We start from the raw sequence: 13,786 nt of genomic DNA, 5'->3' as shown, positions 1-13,786 counted from the left end.
TTGTTTACCTATAGACAATTGCGAATTAGAAATTGGGGATGAAGTGGCTTTAGCGGTGAATGGTGATAAAGCCTTGGATATTAACTTTACTGAAGACCTCCGAAAAGCAGAATTTTTCTTTAAACCCTTTTTCTTTTTGGGAGCATTCCATTTTTCAGATCTTCAGATTAGCAACAAAATCCTAATGCTGCAACAGCACCATCAACAGCAACACCACCACCACCTCCAGTCCGCGATCACCGCGGCACCACCGCCGTCGGCGACGACTTCAACGCCTCCTTCATCAACCACCGGGGAGGCACCGCCGAAGCAGGTGGCTCTAGCGATGGATAGACTCGGACAGGCTGCGAGACTCATCGCTGATATCCGCCTAGGTGCTGATCGACTTCTCGAAGCCCTATTTGTCGCTTCGCAGCCGCATCAAAGCTCGAAACCTCTCCACTTGTTCCGCCAAGAAGACGAGTCAATGCGCCAACATCTCCAAGACCTCCGCACCGTTGGTAAACAAAAAATAAATGGCCTTTTTGTCTTAATATTAGAATGATGTCGCTTTGGAGGACTAGTTTTTTTGAAAATTGTATTTGATTTTCTTGTTAGGAAAGCAGCTGGAGGAATCTGGAGTGTTGAATGAGTCACTTAGGTCAAGGAGTAATTCTTGGGGTTTGCATATGCCATTAGTATGTCCTGACGGTGCCGTTGTGGCTTATGCTTGGAAACGACAGCTTGCTGGCCAGGCTGGTGCATCTGCTGTTGACCGGACAAGGTTCGTACTCAATTAGTCGTATAGATACGGTAAATGTTTGATATTGTTGAATTCTACCTAAGCTCTGGTACAGTGAAATGCCTTTATGAGTTGGTATCGTTTGTTGCATAATCGTATGAATTTTAGTTGCCTGTTATGTATAGGGTTTAAGACATTTTACAGGGAAGTAAAGGATCCAGCACTGATTTTCTGATAATTATGGTAAATTGCATTTGCCTGATTTGAATGGAGAATATTTTAAGGTTCAGATTGAAATGGATGTGAATAATGGTGAGGGTGCTAATTTATTAGCAAAATTTTGGGTCCTACTGATTTTAGTAGATTGTGACATGGTGCAATATGCAACATGAGTTGCTTGAAGTTCTTTTAAATGGTTCACGGACTTGCTAAATTCTTCTAAAGTAACTACTTGTTTAGGAGGTGTTGCTAGCTTGCACTAGTCTAATTCTGAATGAATAAGGGGTGGTCTGTCTGATACATGAACAAAGATTTGAACCAATCTCCTAACTCATTGACTAACCACAGTCTTGGACCACAGATATAATTGCAAAGGAGTTGCTTAGAATACAAAATGAAATGATTTTCTGATGTTATCTCTATGTTATCATTTTTTAATTTAATGTGCATTGGTCATGGAAAACACTGTAGTGGTGTGCTGTTTTGTTTCATTTCAATTCAGTATCATCACTTCTTGTTGCAACATAGTAGGTACAGTGAGTTCTTTTTAACTTAGCAGTGCTTTCCTTGGCTCACAATTTTTTGTTCTGAAACTTGAGATTGTCAAATTGTTTATCTCATGCTTCTAATGTTCACAGGCTTGCTCTCAAAGCCTTCACAGACCAGAAAAGGCGATTTTTTCCTCACCTTGATGATGAAGAGGATGGTGAGGGTACTGACACTGCGTCAAAGAAACACCGCAATTTGCCAGCTCTGGCAGAAGACAATCAAGATAATCTTAGCGATTGTAAAACATTATCTGATGTTTTGACTAACTTGGAGAAAGAAATACCAAATCTGAAAGTTTCGACTTATGAAAGACTGGATTGGTTGAAAAGAGCTTCTTCATTGCCTGCTTCAGCAAATGATAATACCATGGAGGCACCAAAACATAATTTTCACAGCACAAGTATACTTAGACCAGCACTCCAGAATGTTGCTTCTATGGATAAGGTTGCTGTAATTGAGCTGTTCTTTCCTTCTATCTTCAGAGCTGTAGTCTCATTGCATCCAGCTGGTTCAACAGATCCAGATTCAGTGGCTTTCTTTTCTCCGGACGAGGTAATCTTTTCAGCAGATGGAAATGCTACTTGTTCTCTTCTTTGAAATTAATAATAGTATTAAACCTTTGGTTTGCATGTTGCCATGAAAGAGGCAAATGTTGGTTGTCTTATGTGATTCATGGATCTTATTATGTTAGCCATGTGGTAGAGTAGCTAAGTGGTTTTACATAGTAAAGATCTTTCTTTGTTAGTAATCTTCTGATGTTCATATATGCATTGCTGCATAGAAGCAGAGGCAAATGAGGTACATAATATAATCACAGATTCATGAAATTGGTTGTGCCTATTCAAGCCTCAAATGCTTTTTGGAACTAATTAGTCTGCTTCAAGCTTGGTTTCACCTTTTTATCCGAGTCAGCTTGAACTTGTTCATGAGTCTGTATAATAGACTATTGGCTTATTGGTTGTTTTCTGTTGGACTTGACTAGTATATTGACTAGTTTTGATGCCATTTGAAAGATTGGCTTATTGGTTGATATTTTTTGGACTTGATTGGTATCTTGGAAATGTTTTGATGCCATTTAAAAGAAAAGGTGGAATGCCAACTGTTTAATTTTGGCTAAACAATGGGAACTCAATTTGCTGGTAGAAAGTTGACCAGGGATCATGCTCCCATTTCTAAAGCCTGAATTTATCTTCTTCAATACTTCAAAGTTCTAACTTCCTAGCTGCAATTTTGGGGATGCACCAAAGTCTATTCTGTGGACTCACAAGAAAGGCGGATTGTAACTGTAACTCATCATTTTTTTTAAAGCACCTATGTCTGACACTTGCGTTTGATATATATTTGGACATGGTTATGGGGATGTAACCTCCACATACATGGAAAAACTACACCATAGTCAACATGCTTGTATGGGATGCATACCCATGCACTCACATCCAAGTCCGAGTAACATAGGTGCAAATCACCTTTCTGCTCACAATCATACCTTTATTATCATGATTACAGTCGGTTTGGTACTATAGATGCTGATGTACAGGGGAATTAATATTTACCTTCGTCATATATCTTGGTTAGCCTTGTTGCCTCTCAATAAAGCAGTTTAATTGCACTTCTGTATTTTCCTTTTTCATTCTGCACAGGGCGGCAGCTACATGCATTCTAGAGGTTCTTCGGTCTACCATGTATTTAGACAGATAACGGTAACAGTCTATCCAGTTCGGGTTAATTATATCCACTAAGCTGAAGCTTTCTGTTATACTAATAACTATTTCCCTATTACAGGAGCACGCTACTGTTGCCCTCCAGTATTTCCTTGGAATCAGAAGTAAAACAGCATTGCATTCTCTTTTGGTATGGTCTCTGTATAAATGTTTGAACTGTTATTCAATTTTTTGCAGCTATTTCGTGCTAATGATGTACGAATGCATTTCCTTTTGTAGCACTGGATATGCAGCTACCAAACTTTATTCACCAAAGTCTGCAAGTATGGTTTGCTTTCTCTTTCTCTAAGAATTCTCCTTAGCTTGTATTCTTCTCTGGTAATAAAACGGTGAACCCCTTGGTACAGCAAATGCGGACGGCTATTGGCAATGGACAGGCAATCAGCTTTAATCTTACCTCCTGTCCATCGTCCTTATCGAACTCTTTCGGTTTCAAAACATTCATCGACTCAATCTATTTCCTCAACATTAGATCAAGGTTCTAATGCCCCTGAAGCTTATCATATCGGTTGCTTCTCGGATAACACGTAAGTTCACACTTCTTTCTGTTAACCAAGGTAGATTAGCTAAAGCTAGGAAAGAGAAAGATCAAATTGATACTAGTGAGTGATGAAAACAAGGTTTCTATATTTACTTACTTTAGGTGATCGAATGAGAATGATTTAGTGGATGTGTAAGAAACATAGTGTATTTTTCATCTCTAAATTTATTGTTTCTTTGTGTTCCTATGCCTTTTTCTTTTCTTTTTTTTTTCTCTTTCGTTTGTTCTTGTTTTCTGTTTGTATTCAATTTCTTAAAGTTTTTAAGTAGACTGAATTTTAGCTCTGTTAATACTCATGAGTTTGAGCACGCTTAACCGTTTAATATTTTGTATAAAAAACATTAGTCTTAATAGTATATTTGTAGAATAATATTTTTCGTATTTAGGCCAGTGTGTGTTACTCAAGCAGTTTAAAGTGATGAGGACGATAACATATTGGCTCTTTTACTTTTATCAAATTTGTGATTTCTATTTTGAAAATATATATTTTGATATCCACACTTTTACTCCTATTAATATGATGCTTACAGATGACCCAATTATAAGATTTTTTTTTTTTTTACAGTTTAGGTCCTTAAAGATTGAATTCTAGAAATTTTTTTTCACTGCAAGCCTTTAATATCTTAATAAATAAAATCATCCCAAACAAATCAAACATAAAGCTAAGACAAACAAAAATTTTCCACTCCTTTTTAAAAAACAAAAAAAAAAAATAAAGATGATAACCACGGATGAATTACATATTTTGTCTAAGACCAATACATTGTAACCTATCCACATCAATTCGGTAAGGCATCATTTTTCGTTTTTCATGTAAAGAGCCCTAATTTTACAAGCTCTCATTTGCTATAAAACTCACTCATTGATTTCATCAAACAACAAAAGCAAAGACAAAGGCGAGGGAAGCTTCATTTCCCAATAAGAGGTTTCTCTTTATTTATGCTGGTTGGTTGGGAATCGTATTGTTTTTCTACAGCATGGTTATTTGCCAGGACTAAATAGCGATAGAGATATAATATCTTCATTAAAAGAAAAACAAAGATGTCGAGTAAAGTGCTAATTGTTGGGGTTTCAATCATTGTTGTGGTGGGAGTCATTGTAATAATCCAATTTGCCCGGGCCCGATTGAAATATAAAAACCAAGAAAAATAAATAAAAAACGTCCAGTCCATTTACAGTAAAAATAAGCCCAAACCTAATTCAGTCCGAAATAACAAACGACCCAACACCAAGCCCAAATTACAAAACCCAAACTTCAGACTCAATCTAAAAACAGTGGCCCAATTACAATGTGGCCCAAATGCCCAAAACAGTTTTCAGAAACCCTAGGGCAGCAACAGTAGCATCTAGCGCCGCAGCCAAGCCCCTCCGCACGAGCCGAGTCTCCACGCGCGCACCTCCTCCAAGCCTGTACCTGCACAACAAGAAAGGCAACAAACAGTATAGGCAACAAAATGGCAAGAAAATCAAAAAAATCGCAAATCAAGCAGATAATAGAATGGATTTCTCTTTATTTTCTTGTTTCACTACGGCTATAAAAAGCCACTGAAAATCTGTAAAAAAGGATTGGAAAATCAATAAAAAAACAAGTATTTCACAACATCAATAAGAGAAAAGAAAAATAAAAATAGAGATTAAAGGTAGCAATTTATTTTCTTTGTTTTTTTTTTCTTTCGATTCGATTAAATTTATTTATTTATTTATTTCTGTACGGAAAGTAAAAGAAAAAAAGAGAAAATACCTTGAGACGCCTTTAAATCTGCGCGAAAAAGAGCCAAAAAGCCTCTTTGGGGTGCGGCTCCAACCACCTTTCACGGTGGGATCGTGGTAGAGGCACAGCGGCGTAAAAGCTAGGGCCGAAACCTTAGTAGAGAAATATCAAGTTTTTTTTTTTAATTTTTAGGGGCTGCAAATGATTTTTTGGGGAAAAGTTGATTTAAATAGTGGTACCATACAGTACCGTTTCGAGCAGGGACTATAAGCGTTGAAATGATGCCGTATTGGCCATGACTAACGCGACCGACCCGATCCGAAAGGGATCCGCGTGTTTTTGAGGCCTAAATGGGAAATTTATGGTTTTAGTCCCCTCACTTCTATAACTGATTCAATTTGATGTTTCTTTAATTTTAATTTTGTCCCCGCAGTTGTCTTTTTATTTCATTTTAACCCAGATTGCAGCTCTGCGTTTTGGAGGAAAAGGAAATATTTTCCATTAAGTCCCCCATGTTATTCGCGCGCCGCATTTTGGCCCTCAGCTTTATTTTATTTACATATTTTCCTTTTAATTTGGTTCTAAATTCGATTTAATCCTTATTTCAATTTACTCATTTTAAAAAAAATATTTAAATATTTTATTCTGTTGTTTTTAATACATTTAGTTTTAGATCTAATATTATTATAATAATTAAACTTATTATTATAAATTTATTATTGTATTATTATTTTAAAAGTTTTTTTATATATGTATTATTTTAGGTTTTTCATGTATTATTATTTTTAGTTTATTATCATAATTACTCTAAATTTATTATTAATATTATTTTAAATTTTCATACACTATCATTTTAATTGTTCATGTTTTATTACTTAAATTTAACACATACTATTTTTACATTTATGTCAATTTGATATAATTAGTGCATTTCTTTAGTTATATAATATTTTTTATTTCTCTGCTATATCTTTATATATATAAAAATCTATATGACAATTTTTTATACTATACTATTATATGTGTATATATAATTTTATCAAATTATTTTATTTTTATATGTATTATTTGTTTTAAATATTTTATACATGTAATTTGTTGTTGATATTGATGTTTTAGATTTCCTTTCTTTTAGGATACTTTTTAAGTTTGCTATATTTTATTTGCGTAATTTGCTTAAGTATTTCTTTCAATTTTTATTCACTTGCTTTTGAATGTTAATTTTAGTATTCGTATAATATATGATGTATAATTACCATTCTTACATGTTTCACATTGCTTATCTGTATTGTAACATCCCTTACCCGAGACCGTTGCCGGAGTCGAGCACGAGGCGTTACTTAACTTATCTTTTACTAATTCGGAGTATAAAAACTTGTTTGAAAATTTATTTCACTATTTATAGCAAATCTGTCCAATTGTGCAGTAGTTACTAAATTAATTATAACTCGAGCTACGAGACTCAAAATTTAATTCCGTAAATTTTTCTTGAAACTAGACTCATATATCTTCCTACCATAAAATTTTTATAATTTTTAGTTTAGCCAATTAGTACAGTTTATTAGATAAAGTTTCCCATGTTTCACCACTTAACTGTCCTGACCTCTTGTCACTAAAAATAAATTTTATCATTGTAGGATTTTCATATGAAGTTATTACTTGTTTATACAGAAAATAGACTTAATAAGGAATCTAAGCATGTAAAATACAACTCATAAATATTTTTTACAATTTTTAATGATTTTCTAAACTCAAAACAGGGGACACCAAAAACTGTTCTGACCCTATGTCACGAAAATTCACATATCTTAAAATATAAAACTCCTTTTGTTAAACCGTTATTTTTCCATGAAAATAGACACAACAAGCTTTAATTCCATATATCATTCACCTTCTAACTCATTATATACTATCCTAGGTAATTTTTCAAAGTCACATCACTGTAGCTGCTTGAAATCTGTTTCTTTGCAAACTTTTACTCTTTCATGATTTTCATGCATGATTTATCACCTAAACATACATAGTACCAAACACATTCATACTTAACCATTTTAATCACATACTCACACATCTTCCTTTAGCAATATCATAGATAAAAACATTCAAAATGATTAATTCCTATACATCACTTAGGTACATGCCGCGTTATCAAAAGAAAGGCACATCACTAAAATTTCTCTGAGGTCGCGATTACTCTGGATGCTGGACCGAACATTGGTTTTCTACTAACCTGCGCACGGAAACAACCGTACGCAGAGCATGGGAATACTCAGTGGTATTACCATAATTCAAATTAATAACATTAATCGATAAATTATATACATTTAATTTATGTTTATAATTATTCGTTAATTGTCTCGTACTTTAAAACAACTTGATAATTAATAACAATAAGCAATATTTCAATCTTGTATTTAATTGTATTCATGCCTTATTTCACTATCTCAATTCTATTGGATTTTTCAACAACTCATTCTAATAACTCATTTCAATTCATACAAATTCAATCAATTTATCAACTCATTCATTATTCATTTCTATTTATATTCAATTTATACTTTTAATCATTTAATAAACATTTAATATATTAAATCCATAAATAAATTTCAATAACTTGTATTCAATTAAATTCACATATAATTCCACTATTTCGAATCATTTTATTTTCACTTCTCATTTCTCAGCAATAGCTATTTCAATTTGCTTATCTTTACTTATATTTTTACATCATCTCATACTACCAAAATCATTTCGTGAACTATATCGTTAACTATTTCTTGAACCCTTGGTTCATACATTTCATTTCCATATCTCAATTTAATATCTCATTTCGATTCATATTCAAGATCATTCAATAAAATTTATATTATCAAAATTATTCATTTACCCCTATTAACTTGACTCGGACTTTGGCGGATACACGGATCCAACCAAACACACCAGAATGGCACCCAGTGCCTCATCGGATAGTTCGAAGCAATAAAGTGACACCCAGTGTCTCATCGGCCAAGCCGAAGTAAGTTGGTACCCAGTACCTCATCGAATCTATCCGAAGTAACAGTATGACACCCAGTGTCTCATCGACTCAAGGTCGAAGTATCCCTAAACACTTCCAATCCTATGGCATGCCAACTATATCCGACTCAGCCCGACTAGTTAATAGGGTATTCAAATCATTTTTCTATTTCAAATTCACTTTCGATTCAATCACAATTAAACTCAGATTCACTTCCCACTTTCAAATCAATATACAATTCAATACCAATACATATTTCAAATATTCGCATACAATCATACTTCGATTCAATTCAAACCACTTTTCAATCAATACACAATTCACATATTCACATATCTTCAAATCTCATATCTCGATTTCCAATTCACATATCAATTCACAATTCACATATTCACACATAATCATAATTTAATTCACTTTTATTCAATTTATATTTTAATTCATTTTCCAATCAAACTCAAATCACTAATTATTTTTCAATCAATATGCATTTCAAATACTCACGTATTTTCTTCATTCAATTCAATTTCTTTCAATCCAAATCACTATTATCATTTCTATTGCTTACCTAATTTTACTTATCTACATGCATTTTAATTAAAATATAACAATTAATAATTAAATTCGAATTATGGTAATACTAACCAAAATTTCTCTCGAGTCACTCCTTGTTCACCTTCTCTTTTTCTTTCTCGGACAATAACTCTTGCACGACATTAGCAAATGAGCTTAGAACCTCAAAACCTCAATTTTCTCTTTTCTTTCTTTCCTTCTCTGTTTCGTCCATGCTATTCTGTTTCTATTCTCTTTTCTATCTTTTATTTCATTAGTTTAATATAATAACAATAAAATAATAATATAAAATTATTTACTTAAATAATAAGTAAATGTGTAATAATTACTAATATATGTATTTTATTTTTCCACATGTCATCATATACACCATACATTTGTCAACAATTTTGTTTATTTAAAATATAATAATATAGTAATATAATATAATTTACAATATAATAAAATCATAATATACTTAAAAAATCTCAGATTTTATCATGCATATGCCGCCTCATTTATGGGACTTGGCATATTTACCTATTTAGTCCTTTTAACTTTTCTTTAATCTATAATTAAACTTTTACCTTTGTTGCAATTTAGTCCTTTTAATCAATTAACCATCGGAACATTAAAATTTCTTAACGAAACTTTAATACTACCTAATGACACTCCGTAAATATTTATAAAAATATTTACAGCTCATTTTATAATATCGATGTCTCGATACCTCATTTTCGACCCAATTTTCCTAATAATTTCTTTTAAATCACAAAATTCGCTAATTCAAAAATATTTCTAAAATCACGCTGAACTTATAATTATTAATTAATAAATTTTTCTAACGTTTTCATCAGATTTAGTGATCTCAAATCACTATTCTGACACTACTGAAAATTGGGCTGTTACATGTATTTATTATTTTTTAAATCATTCTATTGCATTTATGTTGTTTAAGAGATTGCATGTAACCAAAATATTGAAATCATTTTCATTCAAAGGTTTTCAAAACAACGTATATTCGGTATTTAAAATTCTCGAGAGGATGGTGCCCTAACTTACTGAGTTTCGATTTTCTTTGTTGAGTTTAAGAAACCGAGCATTTCTTTTTCAACTCAAACGTAAAAATTTCAAATCAAAATTTATTTTGGGAAGTTCGAAACATTATGTCCTAACGCATTGGATATGACATTTCGAAATTTCAAAACGATTTTTTTTAAAAATAAAAGTAAATTTGTATATCGTCTTTGAAACTTCAAGGAATTGTTCCCTAACTTACGGGGTTTCGACTTCCTCATTGAATCGGGACGATCAAACATTTTTTACACGAAGTTTCAATAAAAGGGGAATTGTTTTTAAACTTTTTCAAATTTTTCGGCATTTGGACTTTAAGACATTAATTAATCAATTAGGTACCGATTTTTGGGCATTACGAGGGTGCTAATCCTTCCTCGTGCGTAACCGACTCCTGAGCCCGTTTTCTCAAATTTTGTAGACCAAAATCATTATTTTTAATAAATCAAAATGTTTTATTAAAATGATTAATCTCAAGGTGACCCGATCACACCTCAAAAAAAGGATCGGTGAGACTCCATTTTTATTTTAAAAGTCGGCCCCGTTTTTAAAAAAAAAGTGGTTTCGACAGTCATAATTGGTGTTGTGTCTACAATTCATTAGACTCAAAATGATAATGAAACATTATCTCCATAAATGAAGGCAAGGTTTAACTTTTGTTCTGTAACGATTCGATTTTTAATGGTGTCGACAATTGAAGTTTTGATACCTCGTTTCTGTAAACCGAGTTCGTAGATATTAAATAAGAATATTTACGGGGTTATTATATAAATGAATTGGAATTCTGTTAGTGATTTAGCTGAAATTGTGGCTAATTAAGGCCTGGGGATTAAATTGTAAAAGTTCAGTTGCTATAAATTTTTAATTGACTAATGACTTGGGGGACCTAAATAGAAATTAACCAAAAGTACAAAATGGTAATTAAACCATTCTTAAATAATAGTTGGTGGATAACGATGCTATATTCTATTATGAATAAATAATTTGTTAATTTAACTTAATAAACTAAGCTTAAAGTAATTAAATTAGATTAATTATTATTAATTATAGTATAAAAGGGGGAGTTAGTGGAAAGTTCCACCACTTTCTTCCTCAACTCACCATCTTCCATTTTTGAAATCAAAGAAAAACCATTTTGGATGTTTCAGCATTCGACCACTTGATTTGGTATGAAATTCAAGTCCTTTTCTTGTAATTTTTTTTTATAGATTTAAGGTCATAAGAGCTTGATTTAGCTAGCACATGTACCAATTTGAAAAACTGTTAAAGTTTTAGAAAGTTTCCATTGTTGATTTCTTGAAGAATTAGATGTGAAATTGATAGAAATTAAGCTTAGTTTATGAAAAGGACTAAATTATAAAGCTTAATTGTTAGTTTTGTATATTAGGGACCAAATTGAATAAAATTAAAAACTATTAAACTTTCAGTAGGAATAGAAAGTAGGAGGTCCCTAATGAATATATGTGAAATCGAATTTTAATTCGAAGCTAGGAATTAAAAGTTAGGTTTATTTTGAGTTTAGGGACTAAATTAAATAGATTTCAAAATATGATTGGCTTAGTATTTTTATTAGGGACCAAATATTCAAGCATAACAATGCCAATCTTATTAAACAAATGCTTCTTTCACCACTTGAGGCATTTCCAACAAACACATATATGTATATGACATATAGCCATTCAAAGTCTAAGCCATTCATGATCCAGAATACCATAATTCGACATCTCATAACATCATACTTTTATACCAAACTACACCTACAAATACCATTTGGATGCCATTCAAGATATCACATTAAGCTATCACTCAACTATCACATATTGAACAATTTTACACCATTCTCATAGCATTACCTCAACCATTCCACATTCAAAATTTGGTTATCATACACACTTATATACATAACATGCAAACATCCAAAATCAAGTATTACATAGGCTCAAGTTCATGAGCAATAAAAATGACACATATGCAATACGACTACTATATACATGCCACATAACCAAGTTCGAAATGATTAAAAATCTACTGAGTCAAAAGCTGGAAAGTGTGGGCTCTGAGTTGATCCAATCTACACGTTTCACAAAAGATAATTACAAGACAGGAAACATAACTGAGTAAGCATTACGAATTCTTAGTATGTTCATAGAAGCTAAAACAATAAACTTGCCTTACTTCACAATTAACAAAACAAAATAGCTAACTATACCACTTTCCTATTTTACATTTAACATCAATAAGATGAGATCATTAGATATAAGTCTTATAGCATTTCAATCTATAAGATACAATTCAATTCAATTCATTCAATGACATTCAATCAGTATCATCAAATATATATACTTCAGTTACATTATTCAATCATTATATAACATATTAGTTTAGAACATACATAATCATTTCAATCATTTAGTCTTATATTTCCATTTCTATCACTTGTTTCCATAATCATTTATCCTAATGAAGTATAATAAATAGATACAAATACGCGGGTAACCACCAAAACATACCAGATTGCTCGTTTGAGCGACAACTCCAATACATACCTAAGCATCGAAGTGCTAAACCCGTAGGCATCATATGTCATAAGACATTACATCCCTCTAAAACAAACCAAGGTCTCCATAGAGACAATCAATAACAACGGTCTCTGTAGAGACAAAGCTCGGTAATCTGCAACAAATGCTGGATTTCGATATAAATAGTGAATTCTCTATACATCAGTATTATCATATACCATATCTCGTATAGCACGCAAATAACCCTATTGGTATGCCAGTTATATCCTATCCTTTCTTACGTTCATCCGGACACATTTAACACATTAGTTCATTTATTTACAATTTAGACATTTTCTCACATTTTTATCCCAATTCATATACAATTTAAAATACATTCACACAACATAAATTTATAATTCAAACACCTACATTACATTTGCATATAAAAATATACGATATGAACTTACCTGGAAACAACGTTAGTAAATGAAGTGTCGAGGACTAATTCATAATTTTCCCTTTTCCTCGATTATCTACCGGTTGACTCAAATCTTGATCTATTTAGTAATTGTTTTCAATTTATCAGTTTCAATCACTTATACTATCTCATTCCAGTATATGACATATTAATTTCACTTTTCACAATTTTCCCCAAAGTTTCCATTTTATTCAATTTAATCGCTAAAACCGAAACAATCATATCTTTCACATTTAAGCCCCGTTTTGCAATCCAATTTCAATCACATCATTTTACGACCCTCTAATATCTATAATTACATAAATTTCATGCTAATTTCGAATTGTTTTTATTTTTGTTCTTATACTCAGAACTAGCATTTAAACTTTACAATTTAATCTCTTTTTCATTTCTAAGCTTAAAAGCTAACATTTAAACACCAAAAGCTTCAAAATTAATCAATAGTAATTTTTATAAACTTTAACAGTTTTACAAATTAATGGTCGGGTTAACTAAATCGAGCTACAACGATTTCAAAAATATAAAATTTATGAAAAATAGATTTTAGAATCACTTACATGCAATGGTCGAATGCAACAAAATTTTTTAAGCTCTCAATTCTTCCTTCAATGGTGATATTAAGTGGAGAAGATGAGAATCAAACTCATTCTCTTTCTTTCCACTTTTGTTTCTTTTAATTAATTTCTTAATTTCATCAATTTAT

General features: G+C 31.9%; 1 protein-coding gene across 1 annotated transcript; it reads left to right on the top strand.

Annotated features, from left to right (window-relative positions):
- The first annotated feature begins 13 nt into the window (after positions 1–13).
- On the top strand, positions 14–3,936 carry LOC105786294 (mediator of RNA polymerase II transcription subunit 27). Its single transcript, XM_012612668.2, has 7 exons — positions 14–500; positions 598–763; positions 1,579–2,041; positions 3,130–3,189; positions 3,272–3,340; positions 3,430–3,473; positions 3,558–3,936. Exons 1-7 carry the CDS (start codon positions 185–187, stop codon positions 3,739–3,741), a joined length of 1,302 nt encoding a protein of 433 aa, XP_012468122.1. The 5' UTR covers positions 14–184; the 3' UTR covers positions 3,742–3,936.
- The last annotated feature ends 9,850 nt before the right edge of the window (positions 3,937–13,786 follow it).

The sequence above is a fragment of the Gossypium raimondii genome, chromosome 1 (genome assembly GCF_025698545.1).
Source record: "Gossypium raimondii isolate GPD5lz chromosome 1, ASM2569854v1, whole genome shotgun sequence".
In the NCBI taxonomy this organism is placed as follows: Eukaryota; Viridiplantae; Streptophyta; class Magnoliopsida; order Malvales; family Malvaceae; genus Gossypium; species Gossypium raimondii.
This window is presented reverse-complemented; position numbering and strand designations above follow the sequence as displayed.